This window comes from Strongylocentrotus purpuratus, unplaced genomic scaffold (genome assembly GCF_000002235.5).
Source record: "Strongylocentrotus purpuratus isolate Spur 01 unplaced genomic scaffold, Spur_5.0 spur5_scaffold_4, whole genome shotgun sequence".
In the NCBI taxonomy this organism is placed as follows: domain Eukaryota; kingdom Metazoa; phylum Echinodermata; class Echinoidea; order Camarodonta; family Strongylocentrotidae; genus Strongylocentrotus; species Strongylocentrotus purpuratus.
In genome coordinates, this window is record NW_022145610.1 from 3,871,860 (window position 1) to 3,887,704 (window position 15,845).

The 15,845-nt window shown below is 35.3% G+C and overlaps 2 protein-coding genes across 2 annotated transcripts; both read right to left on the minus strand.

The window, feature by feature from the left end:
- Nucleotides 1-548: 548 nt before the first annotated feature.
- LOC115929347 lies at nt 549-5,764 on the minus strand. Its single transcript, XM_030998150.1, has 3 exons — nt 5,323-5,764; nt 4,166-4,274; nt 549-3,406 (listed from the first exon to the last, which is right to left on the minus strand). The coding sequence occupies exons 1-3, from the start codon at nt 5,481-5,483 to the stop codon at nt 3,311-3,313; spliced, it is 366 nt and encodes a 121-aa protein (XP_030854010.1). The 5' UTR covers nt 5,484-5,764; the 3' UTR covers nt 549-3,310.
- Nucleotides 5,765-5,825: 61 nt separating this feature from the next.
- LOC105441647 (histone-lysine N-methyltransferase SMYD3-like) lies at nt 5,826-14,881 on the minus strand. Its single transcript, XM_030997963.1, has 6 exons — nt 14,577-14,881; nt 9,840-9,900; nt 8,444-8,820; nt 7,010-7,112; nt 6,461-6,571; nt 5,826-5,936 (listed from the first exon to the last, which is right to left on the minus strand). The coding sequence occupies exons 1-6, from the start codon at nt 14,759-14,761 to the stop codon at nt 5,826-5,828; spliced, it is 948 nt and encodes a 315-aa protein (XP_030853823.1). The 5' UTR covers nt 14,762-14,881.
- Nucleotides 14,882-15,845: the final 964 nt, after the last annotated feature.

Below are 15,845 nucleotides of genomic sequence, written 5' to 3' on the forward strand. Positions count from 1 at the left end.
ACCTCCCTGGTTTGAATTACTGGTGTGTCTATCAACTTTCATCTTCACTCTGTTTCTTTCATTTCCCTTTCCCTGTACATGAGTGTCTTTACTCTTCCTTTAATTGCCAGTCTCCACTTACTGTAACTCTCCATCTGTAATTCCTGTCTTGTCTGACATTGTGTATTTCTCTGATAGCAAAATTGCATCTTAATATCTCTTGCTCTCAACTTCTGATCTGTTAATACATGTATTTGTCTTCATTACACCCTCTCTCTCTCTCTCTCTCTCTCTCCCTCCCCCTCTCTTTCTTCCCCCATTTCTATATCTCATTCCGGGAAATTATAAATGTACCCTGAAAAGAAAGAGCACATCAAATTTCAGGTTGGCTGTTTCTTTATTAAAAGCATGATAATACAGCATGTCTGTGAACAAGTAAAATGTTCTTCACATAAAAGACATTAATTGGAATTCTATGATCATTCCTAAGTGCTATATAATTTGTTGTAGTTTCCTTAAGTTTTCAGCTTGAACCGCATAACAATTTATTTTAAAATACACCTGTCAAGAACATACAAATACATGTACAATGTATTTCGATTTCTTTTGAATGACGTCAGACTTTGGAAGTACAAATTATCTCTTCAGTTAGAGGAAAGCATGTACATGACTCTACATGAATATGTATTTTCTCGACAAAATATTTCTGAACTAGCATCATCCCCCTCCCTCCAATTCAAGATGCTCTAGCAACACAATTATACAATAATAATATTAGATATTTATATAGCGCTCAACTATTTCCCCTGTCTCTGCTAGGCACACGATTTCGACGCTCACAGCATTCAAGGAATTCCTTCTTTCCGGTACTCCATTTAACACCTGGTGGAGAGTGGCAAAGGTAGATTAAAATCTTGCCACAGGACATTAGTGTCGTGGCGAGACTCGAACCGCGGACCCTGTAATTCTAAGTCCAAAGACTTATCCACTAGACAACAACACCTCTACAATGAATTATTGTATACCTCTAGCCATTATACCATTTCTCAAACCTATTTATGATTCATGAACGAATATTTATACAGGATGAACCTGTAGGCCAAATCTATATATCACATTTGTCCTGTTTATACATGGTAACATACAAAATAACAATGAAATAAGGCAAAACATTTAAAAATATATATTATAGGGATATTAAATAGTATTGTATATAATAACCAGCGACTAGCGACATGGTTGTCCATTTCTAGATTTACACAGAATCACAAAGTGATGTTATCCAACGATTTGAAAAACAGTAAAAAGAAATTTAAATTCACTGGAAATTTATTAGAATAAGAATCTCGCCCAGCACACTCGTAGGAAACAAGGCACAACCCACTCATAAATCACCAACACACCTAAACTACCAGTCAAAGAAGCAATACATGTATAAAAACTCACAAATAACTCCCACAACAATATAAGATTAATTAACAACACTCATATTTACATGGCATTCTTATACACACGTTGAGATATTATGGTATAAGAGGTACTGCCTTAGATTGGTTTAAGAGCTATCTTCACAATCGCAAACAGTATGTACATATTAATGGGTATTCATCCCCGATACAAAATATTAATAATTGTGTTCCTCAGGGATCTCTTTTAGGCCCCTTGCTTTTTATTATGTATATAAATGACTTACAGTTTATCTTAGATTCAGTTTTTTATGCTGATGATAGTAATTCTTTTATAACTGGAAATAATATACAGGATATGTGTGCAATATTAAATAAGGAATTATGCAATATAAACCAGTGGTTTTTAGCTAACAAATTGAAACTAAATACTGTTAAAACATCGTGCATGGTATTCCACACCAAAAACAAATGTATTGATATAAATCGCATGAATGTAAAAATTGCTGGTTTTGATATTCCTGTTGTAAATACAACTAAATTCTTAGGAGTAATATTAGATAATCATTTGACATGGAAATATTAAGTCGATGACATATGTTGTAAAATGCCAAGAGCAATTGGTGAAATCAGTAGAATAAGTGCAATTATACCAACACGTGTCCTTTTAAATTTATATTTTACTTTGATCTTGCCTCACCTTATGTATTGCAACACTGGATGGGGAAATTGTGCACAATATCTTTTAAATCGTATTCATATTCTACAAAAACGTGCAATCAGAATAATTACGAAGTCTAAGCCTTACTCTCATTCAGATCCTTTATTTTAAAAAAAATTAAATTATCAACTATTTATGATATTCACAAATTTATAACCTGCACGTTTTTGTATCAATATATCAATAATACCTTGCCAAAATTCCTAGAAAATGGTTTCATAAAGAAAAAATATATGTACAATATAAGACAGAACAATAAGTTGTATGTTCCTAATTATGAATATAATGTCTCTAGATGTACTATTAAATATTCAAGGCCGATCATGTGGAATAATCTTTCGAATACCTTAAAATGTACCAAAAGTCTTCCAGTTTTTAAACGAACACATAAAAATCATCTTTTAAATGTATATTAATTTGCCTTCTCCCTTCCTCTCCCATTCCTTTTACCCATCCGTTTTGTTTTGTTATTGTAGTTGCTGTTGTTGTATTGTTAGTTACTTAGTTAATGTTTTTGTTAGATTTGATTTGCATGTATATACTTAAGGAATTGACCATAGACAGGCCTGTAGACCTATTGTTGATCCCACCATTATCTGTTATGTTACATTCATGGTGTTTTCTTGTTTGTCTTTTGATTGTTTTGTATCAGATTGTGGAAATAAACTAAACTTGAAACTAAACATACATTTCCGGTGACGTATAGTCTTAGGACATACAAAAGTAAATTGTTATTCAAATGGGTAAAACATATATACAACACATGTATATATATATATAAATCCATGGCGTCACTGGTCATTAAAATGAAAACATGAAATTTATGAAAATGCAATTTTTTAATATAGAGGTGTTTAAATAAAGAAATAGACGTTGAATTCTGCAAAGTACTAGGTAATGAATTCCATATAACACCTCCTTCAATAGAAATGGGCCATGTTTCATCAAACTTGATATCAATAACAACTGCTCAATATCTATGACAAATCTGCCCACAGCCAATCAAATGCAAGGATTTCAGTAGCTCATAACATTGATCATTAAATGTTTTAAAAGTTTTATATGAAACAGGGCCCTGATTTTCAAATTTCTAGGTGAACAAACTACAATGAGAATTTTTTTCCCGAATTGATTTTATGCCGGCTTTTCAAACTTATGTCTCTCTTGTTGTTTCCTTTCGATCTCACTCGCTGTTGCTCTGTCCTTATGTCTTTAGTATTTCCAGTAACACGAACATCTCTTGCACTTCTAACATCAGTGCATGCTTTGGGCCATGCGTTACCTCCAAAACATTCTTTGCCTGAAAGACAAAAGAAATAATTAAAAAATAAACAAATAAGTAGCAGAGACATCTTCAGCACCAAATTAACCTCTTCCTAAATCAAAACTGAGTAGAAGAGGTCAGGAAAAGTTGAAAAGAGATATCGATAGAGAACATTAACAAGTTGAACAAAAATATAAGAGACAAACAATTCTTAATACAAATGGATGACATAAAGGGATACGTTTATTGGTTCGATGTGATGAAAAGAAAATATTGATCTACATCATCATACATGCTCCTAGCATGCTAGCAAGGTTACTTCCACTGTCTTTTTAAGAGCACGGATGAAAGTAGAACAAATTCTTTTCTTATTGATTGAGAACTTGTTCAACTATTGTTCTAGCTAATTTATATCAAGGCTACTGACGCACTTGTTCAGTAAGCAATAAATTTGCTTATGATGTATTGGGGGCTTATGAGCCCTTTTCAGCCCAAACAACTACATGAATAGGTATAAAGCTTGTTCACTAACAAGGTGGTCAATAAGATGGGGTGGGGTACCTCAGATGATTCTGGATTTCACTGTGTATCGTATAGAACATTTGATTATCTGATAAACGTTAATGAATGCACAATTTTACTCTTCTAATCAGTTGCAAAGTCAAATGTTGTCAAAAGAGTTGAATGAAAAATAAATAAATAAAAAAAAAGTTCAGTACAAAAATGAAAACAACCGCTGTTGTAGTCTTCATTAAAAGACAGTCCCACCAATTTATGGGAAGAATAGTTATTTACCTCTGTGAGATATTTTTCGGCCTCCTGAAGTCTCCTCAGTTCAAGCAGTGCATTACCAATGCCCATGAGGTAAGTCCCAAGAATGGGACTGAATGGTCCATAGTGATATCTAAATCAAATGACATACACAGTCAGTCAAAAAACTATGGTTTTGCTAAATGTACAGTGAGTTCTAGGACAGTTAGCACCTGGACAACTACCCCTCAAGGACAATAATCCACCCGGAAAATTACCCCCTTGCACAATTACAGATGTATTGCATCCACTAGCAGGCGTGGATCCACAATGGGGTCCCAACGGGGACGCCCCCCCCCCCCCCACCCTAGCAACAACAAAAAAAACAGATACAAAATTACAATGGAATAAGTAAAGTTTACCTTAAAACAAAAAAAAAAAGCGCCCCCCCCCCCTGGCAAAAATAAATAAAAAATATTCACTTACCTCCTCCCTCTCCCCTCCCCCTCCCCCCGCTTATTCGCCGGTAAATATATATTGGGAAAAAAATTGCTCTACCCCCCCCCCTCTTATTTGCTTGCTGGCCGAGACGCCGCTAAATTTTTCTCATGAATTGGGCACAAAAAAGTGCTCCCCCCCCCCCCTCTTGTCAGCGGCTGGATCCACCCACCCGTATTTTATTCCTTAGCATTCTTTACCTGAAAGACAAAATAATTAATTAAAAAATAAACAAATGAGTAACATAGACACCTTCAGCACCAAATTAATCTCTTCCTAAATCAGAAGCAGAATAGGTCAGAAAAAGTCGAAGAGAGATAGCGAGAGAGATCATGAACAAGTTGAACAAAAATATAAGAGAGAAACAGTTCTTAATACAAATGGATTACAAAAAGGGTTACGTGTATTGGTCCCCCCCCCCCGAATTGCCCCCACCCCTCTTGTCGGCGGCTGGATCCGCCCACCCGTATGTTATACCTTAGCATTCTTTACCCCCAAAACAACAAGCCACATGTGTATCAAGCCATGTAAGGGGGAAGATCTGCTAAAAAAAATATTACACTTCCTCGGTCTGATCAGTATTTATAAAAGCTTAATTAATGTACCATTTATGGTCTGATCATTATTTTAAAGAAGGAAAAAAGATCATGTATCTGAATAGTACTAATAATTCTTTGTAATGTGTATAATGAACCTATTCTTACCTTAAAGACTCATTGAGCAGTCGTCCCATCTCAATAGCTTTGTCCCATGCGTGTGTGTTTACGTATGCTTTAATTGCCCCTCGCCTGAGCTTTATCAGGAGGCGATGATTGGTTGGAACGCTGTTGGATGAGTCCATCGGCTTCAGGTAGGGTTCACACATCTGTAACACTTTGGTCCAATGTAAATATCACCATTAAGAAGAATAAACCCATGCAATGAAAACTAATTGAGATAGCGACAAAAAGATGGGAAGAATGTATACAGAGAAAATGAGAGTACTAACATGGGGCCAGTGAGTTGGGAGTATAGAGGAAGGAGTAAAGGAGAGAGAGGGAGAGAGAGACATGAAGAAAAAAGGGAAACGGAGAGCAAGAGATAATTTGAACTGTACAAACAAAAATACGACCTAATAACTTTATGGTAACGACAAAGTAATGAAACAAACACAAAGGAGAAAACAGTCATTGACTTCTTTCCTGGTGTTTCAACTTGAGATACACTTTTAATGGCGACAAAGGATATTGTGTGACTCCACTTCAACCTCTATTTGCTCCCAGGTTTTCTTCAGACGGCTTCGGAGCTCTTTATCTAAATCATCATCTGGCCCCAATGACTGAAATATACAGAAAACATTTAATTAGAATGTAAAAAAGATTAGCTTGAAAATAAGAACATATTTATTAAGTCCTGAAATGCATTTTTTGCAAGTTATGTAAAACAATTTCTATATGGACTTCGGAAATCACTTATTATCTAGTGCAATACTGAGAAGAGATCCATGCAGATATCAACTGCCTTGGCTAATGTATGCATGAGCACAGAGTGCCTGAGAGTGATATCATAATTTAAAATTGGAGTAATAATAGAAAGTAAAGCAGTGCATGGATCTTATTATTGCTCAACATATTGTTTCACTACATTGAATAATTATAGTTATAATGCTGCACACTCATTTATGAAACCGCAGTCCTATAATATCCCGAGACCATCAATACAATTCAAGTTCAAAGATTTCTAGTAGTTTAGAAGAAAACTATCTATAACGGTATATATACAGCTGGTATTTTAATTTTTAGGATCTTTTGCAGCATATGAAAAGAGTTAAACAAAGAATGAAACTATAAAGTAAAGACTCACATTGATTTCTTCGATGCATTTCACACACTTGCAGGTGAAGTGGTATCTTTCTTTCAGCTCAGCCTGTCTCTCTTTAGCTGGTTCACTGACATCTACATAGCTGATAGTACACTAAAACCAAACGAAAACCGATTGTAAGCATCTTGAATTATAAGCACATGCTATTTTTATAATATATGTAAAAACCATCATGTTTGTAAAGGTCATAGATTTGCTTGATTCTTTTTCTTATGACTAAACTTACCAGCAAATTTATGGACGTTGACCATTGTGATATCTTCCAAGATTGTGACAAATATCTAAAGAAGAACTCTCACATAATTATAACCTGAACCATTTGGGTGTGCTGATTCAAATCTTATAAACACTGGTAGACTAATCCTGAAAATCTTATGGTGAAATGAGTTGGTAATAATCCTGAAGAATCCATATAAAGCAACAGTCAATTACATTTCTTTAACAAAAAAATTAGGGTACTTTCTCTCACGTGCATATCCAGAACATAAGGGGGAAAATGTGGTATTTGAGAATAAAAATATGTGATCTTACCTCTTCTCCTTCTCTGACATCTTTAATGGCCCTGAGTTGAAGTTTTCTCCCATCAAACACCACTACACAGTTAGGATCACATGAATGGTTCAACATAGATGCTCTTAAAAACAGGAACAGTTTAGATAGAGATATAATTATAATGATACATTTATTTACACACACAAAAGAAAATAAATATATGGGATAGGGAAGAGAAAATGTACTAGTATATTATCCTAATGGAATCATGATTAACATACAAGTACAACATACAATCAGTAAGTCAAACAAACTTTGTATTCCTACAGTTCTAAATTTTTATGAAAGAGCTTGCTGAAAATTGGAACTTTATTCACATTTTTTCTCCAGATAATTCTTTCAGCACTTTATCATGTACATGTAAACCGGTCCTTTCAGGAAGTGCTCCTGATTACTTGTCATCATGATACACTAATTAAGAAATCAAAAGAGGCGAAACGGCTTAGTGGTAGAGCAGTTTGACTCGTAACCGGGAGGTCCCAGGTTCAAAACAAAGTCAATGTGCGTGTGCCCAGAAATAACTTGCTTTAAATAGATGCAGAGTAACAGAAGAAATAAAGCAAAAAAGAGGAAAATTGGATCACAAATAAGAAAGTTATGATTTTTTTTTTTTAAGTATGAAAAAGTATGGAACAATGTAAATCACCACATAAATTGACAAATTGGTTATCAATGTGTGATGTATCAAATGTGTCGTTGCCTCACTATTTATCAATTACTGTATACATTTTTATCCCAGGAATTTTCCTATTTATCCCCAAGAACTGATTTCCCCATGCCTTTGCCCAGGTTATATGATTTGTATCATATTGCACGCATGACATTTCACAATCTTTTACGAATTTTGTAAAATTGATACCATTTTCGGGATACTGAATATTTATAATTATTAATTTTCAGCTAAATAATTTATCAAAATTCACATTTTTCACGATTTGATAGAATTAAAATAAAAAATAATATTAGTGCATCCACACAAAAACACATTAGGCCCACTATCAATGTAACTTGGATGCCGGTGTGAAGAAATAAGATTTTAGGGGAAAGATTGGAAATTTATATTGTCAATATAAAGATAACAATTAATGTATAGTGAGGCAATGCTGTCACAGACTCGTGAGTGAGTTGCCAATTTGTCTTGAGATTTCCAAACATTTTCATGACATTAAAAATTCATAACTTTTTAGTTTCTTATTAGTTATCCGATTTTGTTTTTCAAAATTTGATTGGTTTATCTGATTTGTCTGCTTCTATTGAAAGTAAGTTATTATTGGAGTGGACTTGCCCTTTAATTTGGCAAGTCTCTTGGAAAGGACTTAAAGCTCTCGGTCCCTTGGTTCTTTGCTTACAAGCATAACACATTCTTTCTTAGAGTCGGGTAAAACAATTATCAATAATAGTCACAGAAATCACCTCAAGTATATCCCATCTGCAATGCCAATCAGATCATCATCCATTATTGAGAAGCCATTGCAGAGAGTCGCCCCAAATATCTTCAACAAGCTGCTTGGCTCAGGTAAGACATCCCCTGCCCAATTATATATATGCTTCAACACAATCAACAATGTCTCAAATTCATCCCTTCTCGTATCGCTCAGCTTGTCATGATGGGATTCCAAGTGGTCTATGATGGTTGGAAAGCAATCCTCATCATCCTGAGTGCACGGAGGGGATCGTCTTTGCTTCTGGAAGATATGATAATGAAGCTGAACCAAGTATGGATAGGGCATGGGGTGTAATCTCTTCAGTGTTTTGCAGTCTTGCTTGTGACATCTTGCCCAGTCTTCTTGCTGCATGGGTACAAACATCAAAATAAGAATGTAAGCAATACCAAACGATAATCTAAGTGAGTCTACCAACAGCCATTAAAGGGACTTGGTAACATTGTTCATATGAGAGAAAATGGTGCCAAGGTAGTGACTTCAATGCTAGATGTACAATTAAAGATAATCTGAAAGTTTGAGAAACAAACCATTATTAATGATACAAATTGGGGAAAAGGGATCTTTATCATTATGATTTAATTGAATATTAGGGGAATGTAAATTGTCACAATAAATTGGCTTTATACACCATTCCAAAAATTTAAGTGTTGAAAGACTTTTAAAAGCCTGTTTTATGTCTCATTGTCATTGAAAAATGGTTGGGAAAATTCAAAAATGGTTTGGAGATAATAGGGTGTTGCACAGTGACGCCTTCAAACAAAACCATAACTATCTTTGTGGTTCGAGAATTGTTTGCATGTTAGAGGATCTGTACAGTAGAAAGAATATATAGTAACATTTAATACAAAAAATTACGCAGTTTTTACAATGTTACCGGTTAATTTTAAAGATACTCGACATCTTTAAAACCTTTAAAATCATAACTATGTGACAAATCAATTTATTTAACTGTTCATAGAAGTCTAGGCACGTCAGGATTGGTCGATTATTTATGTTGGTTATTTCTGCATAGTTCCTGCAATGACCACTAATTTCAAACAACCATTCTGTTTCTAATGGCCTACTATACTAAATATAACATAGCCCTAAACTCCATAAAATTTATCATAATTGATGCTTAGCAACTTAACAACAATTTTCTAATATTTGCCCCGAGATGGAAATATTTTACTACAATATCTTCATCTCAGGGAAAATATTAAGAATTTTTGAATTTTTAGAGTTATTTGAACTCACTGGGATACTGACTGCTTGACTGTTCTTATTTCCAAAGACATAATTCAGGAATCTTTCATTTCCGATATAGGTAATTATGAGTTCATGCGTTGGCGGGAACCAAAACGAAAGCTTTGTTTTCACTTTACCTGACATGATTTATTGCAGTAGCTTACATAATTGCATCTGGTACACTTCTTAAGAGTCGAACTGAAAGTAAGAAGAAAATGAGGGTTGACAGGATTCTAGCGCATAAAACTTCGGTGGTAAGCGCTTCATAAGCACCGTTTTTATTATTATTGTTACGGCCCTCCATCTTAGAACGGGTCCTGGATGCTGGAGGGCTGGCCTGTCCCTTGCCTCTGTCACCGTCATCCGACGAAGAGTTTGCCATCCTGACTAATGCGAGCGGTTTCTATTTGGCTTGTAGTTTAGAGGCCCGGACGTGGCTCCGTTTTCCCAAAGTATATGGGTGTGGAGATGAGAGGTGTTTTGGATAGGTGGATGTGTATTCTCTATGAGAGGCAGGGGCGTCGCTAGACCTTTTTTCAGGGGGGGGGGGGTGTAGAGGCCAACGATTACCGACAAAATTAGCCACAAATTACCGACAAAATTAAATTTCCAATATCTACAAAGTCAACCCTTTAAACCTGGGGCCGAAGGCTAAATTGTTTTTCCTATGGACTATCTATAGTACTCGCATATGCGCAAAATGGTCATTTTCCTCGACGACATTAATATACGAATTATTTCTTAAATTTAGTCAGCATCATAGCTATATATTTTAATGCAGGCGCGGAGCTAGGATCTTATTTTAGGGAGGGGCGGTAGTGAGCAAGAGAATCACTTAAAAGCGCGCTCATAAGGGGGTGTGGGTGATGAGCCTCCCGCGCGAAGCGCGCAAGCTTAGACGTTTCTTTAAATTATTAGGAAAAGAAGACGATTAATTGTACCGTTGAAATTTTGCTCAGAATGAGTATTTTGGTAGAAAAGAGCTAGGGGTGGAGTGCCAACTGCTGCATGCCAAAAATCGACTTGAGCCAAAGTGAAGCCAACACAATGTATTATGTTGGGATTAGCGGAGTGAGAGAATTAATTGAATATATCAAATGAAATGCATTGCATATGTTTTTTTGCAAAGGGCAAAGTCACACACACGCGCACAAATGTTCGTTGATATTTGATATTCAATATTTGATATGTGTGGCATGATTAATTTTGTTAGGGATGTTATTCTGTAAAGACCGAATTAATACCCAAATCCCAATTGTTTTATTCAAACATCACATAGGCAACTTTGACGCAAGTCAATTTATGCACTCTCACAAACAATGTCTCCTGTTCATCCAAGCGTGAACACATACCACACAAAAATGGTACCAAATGATTTGGGATAAGACACTCTTTCATATGACATATAACAATTTAATGTTCATTGATGATTTTTTTTTAAATAATTATCAATTTTCTAGGTTTAAACTTTTTTTTGACTCACACTGTAGTGCCATATAAAGTAATTATTCAGTGGTAATAGATTATGCAGTTAAGTGAGCATAGATCATAGAAATAATTTGCAGACTTAACTTATTCTTACCTATAGGTATAAATGAAAACACAAGCACTGAAATTTAAGTGCAATACACAAGAATTCATTTCCCAATTAAAGTATGCATACCCAAATGTAGTTACCTTACCAATCTTGTGATTTATAATAAAGTGCAAAATTGCTTTCATTTAATCCTAGAAAGATCATTTCAATAGCATTGATTTTAGTGCTATGGTTTTGAATTGGATTGTTTCATATTTTTGACAGCCATGATCTATTTTGATTGACAAGAATGTTATGATTCATAATGAGTTGAAATAGAAACGGGATAAAGTGAATGTTTTTGTTATGAAAGTGAAAGATTACTATCGTATGTTATTAAGTAAAAAGTCAAAAGAACCAAATATCATTTACTTTTGGAATTTCTTTTTAGATTTGGATAATGACTTAATTGTTTGGAAGGATGTATTTTTATTTAAATTAAAGCAAATTCGTAATAATAAAGTTAAACAATTTAATTTCAAGATGATTCACAGGTTTATTGCCTCAAAAGAAAACTTATATAAATGGCAAATTGTTAATAATAAGGTATGCAACTCTTGTGGACAAGTTGACTCAACTTTTCATTTTATGTTATATTGCAAGGATGTGAATTTGTTTTGGAAAATAATATGTATTTTGATATTTAATCTATTCCAAATAGAAATACAAATACACCAGAAAATAATAGTTGTAGGTAAGGATATTGGGAACAAGACATATTCACTTCTGAATATTATTTTAAATTATGCGCAATATGCAATTTATAAATGTTACGTTAAGAAGATTGTTAATGGTTCTGTTTACTACCCACATACTTTGTTGTTTTAATTCAAGTCGTTGCTAAGACTATTTTTTATGCCTCCGTTACGAAGTAGCCGGAGGCATTATGTTTTCGGGTTGTCCGTCCGTCCGTCCGTACGTCCTGTTCTCGTGATCGCGTTATCTGAAGAACCGGTTGATGGATTCCTGCCAAACTTTGGTCATGTATGTATTTTGCAGAGCCGATGAACTCATTAGATTTGGGGGTCATGAGGTCAAAGTTCAAAGGTCACAGGGCTCATTATGTATGCAAAAACAGCTCGTGATCGCGTTATCTGAAGAATCGATTGATGGATTCCTGCCAAACTTTGGACATGTATGTTACTTGCAGAGCCAATAAACTGATTAAAATTGGGGGTCATAAGGTCAAGGTCAAAGGTCATGCGGCTCATGTATGCAAAAATAGCTTGTGATCGCATTATCATTAGAACAGATTGATGGATTCCTGCCAAACTTAGATCATGTATGTATCTTGCAGAGCCAATGAACTGAGTAGATTCTTGGGTCATGAGGTCAAAGGTCATGGGCTCATTATGTATGCAAAAATAGCTTGTGTACACATTCTCATTAGAACTGACAGATGGATTACTATTTAACTCAGGACATCTTGCAGAGCCAATGAACTGAGTAGATTTTAGGGTCATGAGGTCGAAGATCAAAGGGTCATATATGAGAAATTGCTTGTAATCACGATATTCTGAGAACCTGTTAATGGATTACAATTGAACTTGAATTTGAAAAATTTCTTGTGTTTTGGTTTGTAAAATTGCTCTTTGACGGAGGCATCATTTTCGACTGCGCGCAGTCGAAGTTCCATCTAGTTAAGATATGAATGTGTTAGCAAATAAAAGAATACTGAGCTGGAAGAATTGTTGAATGTACTTTAATCTTTAGCCTATATGTTACGTTTCACTCAATCATTGAGTTATTATATATGTACAAATGTATTACTATTATGGAAATAAAAACCTCGCTTGAGGATAAGAGAAAAAAAAATAATGGTTGCAATAAAAATTCAAATATATATCATCCGTGTCTTCAAATTAATGTTTTTGTGTCTCATGTATAGTGATCAATTATTTAAAGGTAGCTCTGCTATTATTTTTACTACTGTGTAATATTCGAGACTCATACAACAAAAATAAATAAATAAATAAATAAATGGTGATATAGGTGGAAACCAGGATCCAGACGTTTTGGTGAATTGTCTGGAATACTATTACTAGTGCTGCGACTACGTACTATGGGAATATAGCTGTAAGGCAATTAATCAAAGTAGTATACTACAACTGCTGAGTACTATTGGTGATGATGATGATGGCGTGATGATGATGATGATGATGATGGTAATAGAAATAATGATAATAATATAATAAAACTAATAACAACAATAATAATGATACTGCTGCAACCAGGGATATGTGAGTTTAAATACTACCAAGAAGTTACCAGCTTGAATAGGGGCCTACAATATAGGCCCTGATGATGAAAATAAATCTAATGCAATTTGCTTAAAGCCTGTGCACTAGCTAGTGTGGCCATGAGGGTTTAGACGTACTGATATGCTGGTTATCTCATCAACTCGACTGTCAATTAACATAAGAAAAAGAGGATCATGCGGGACCAATATGGTCACCGATTAGGCATTGTTTTCTACTACAAGTAGTGCATGCATGGCAGTGGGGCTTTATTCGACATTGCACTTTTAGATTAAATGATATGGAAAATTTTGTAATATGACTGAGACCTTTTGGTGATTAGGTTACCAAATGGCAAATGGGCGAATCAAATAGACCAATGGACTTGCATTTCCATAATTTTATTAAACGAATTCGTTTTCACCGGCTGCCTGCCGTATCAATAAACGAAATTAACAAAAGACTGTCTTAACTCCGTTTCGTTGACAATCAGCCGTAGACGAGAGTCTTCATGCATGGCTGATTGTCAACGAAACGGAGTTAAGTCTTTTGTCAAATCTGCTTTTTGGTACGGCAGGCACCCAGTGAAAACGAATTCGTTTGTTAAAATTATGAAAATGTAATGGCTACTTTAAGCAAACAGAACTTTGTTATTCCTCGCTCATTTTTCCTGATTGAGGTGTCATATGAAAGAGCAGAAACTCAACTTTTTAGAAATGTGAATTTTTCTTCGAAATTCAGATACCGCCCGCCAAATGTCTTTTTTGGTTTCCTTCCTTCAAATTGCTTTTAATCACTCATGCGTGAAATATGCATCATCCGAGTAGCATCAACTGAAAGAAGAGACTCTAAGCTTTCCAAATATGTATCATTCATTAATTATGGTTGTGATTAAGTTATGATAAAACATCGATACTTCTCGGTTTCGTTTTTTCTGGGACGCACTGTATGAAGAAAAAGCACACCGATTTCAATATGTAGGATCTAGGACCCCTAAATTAAGCCATGTAGGCCCTATCACTTTTTACTATCACATTTCAACAAAATTTAAGAATCAATACCATTGTTTGAGGCAAAAATCACAGAAGAGTCCTTTTTTGTTGTCGTGCAGTGTATATGCATATGGCAAATCTTCAAGGATACAATGTCCCCTCGCAAATTCTGAAGTGAAGACCAAACTTCGCCCACAAGTAGCTGATTTGACAACACGCACACATTGCATAGGCATACTAGCAGACACCGCCATTATCAAAAGTTTAAACTTATTAAATTGCTCCTCTCAGCTCAAACGGGCACGGGGCTACAGTCGCTTTCAATAAGAGGCGAATGAAAATGTGTCATTCAGCTATGCAGTTGTAGGATTTTTATATATTTTTTTTTGATCGAGTGGGAATTCCCACTGACATTCATAACAGGAAGTATTATGTTTAACCTCTGCACTTGTTATCCTTTTGCTGAATTCCAGACAACTCGCCAAAAAGACAACCCGCCCCAAGACAACCCGCCACAATACCCTGGACATCTTGCCACAATACCCTGGACAACTCGCCACAGGTGAGTTGTCCAAGGTGGGGTGCCTTTTCGGACAACTCGCCACACTTTTTTCCCCTCATGATTTCTAGATCTAAAATCCCTCATCTTAGATGAAATTGTCATTTTTCATGATTTTCGTGCTTTTATAAACACAGTTATTACAAAGAATAAAAAATAAAGCTGATTTCCCTTGCAACAATAATATATTTTTGACAAACCGAAGGCGTACGATCGCCAGATCATTGGGATAACTTGGTATTTAGATCTAGAGGTCTATAGCAGCTGCATTTTTCTGTCTCAGAAATTGTTGAATGGTAGGATACTGGAAGCACTGGTGTACTGATGGGGGGGGGGGGAGAGGTTATTTGACCCGCGAAATAAAATTGAAATGTGATTTATTTCTAGATTTTCAGGGTTAGTTACGTCAGAGGCGGCATTCTTCATTGGGGGGGGGGGACACTGTGCCCCCACTTTTTCAGGTTCCCCTAAAGTGCCCCCTTTATCCTTTGTACATGTCCTTTTTCCCTTCTGATAATTTTTAATGGTAGGAATTCATGAAAGGGTACTGGAAGCACTGGCCTCCTGATGGGGGAGGGGGCAGTTGACCCGCGAAATAAAATTGAAATATGGTTTATTTCTAGATTTTCTAGGTTAGTTTCGCACAGTCCAAAATAGATTCTTGTTGCGGGTCTTGTTACAAGCGCAAGGTAAATCATCTTTATTCTTTAGAACAGCTCTCAAAATACTCACAATTTCCATGTTTTCTGTCATGACTGTGTTTATAAAAGAATAATGAA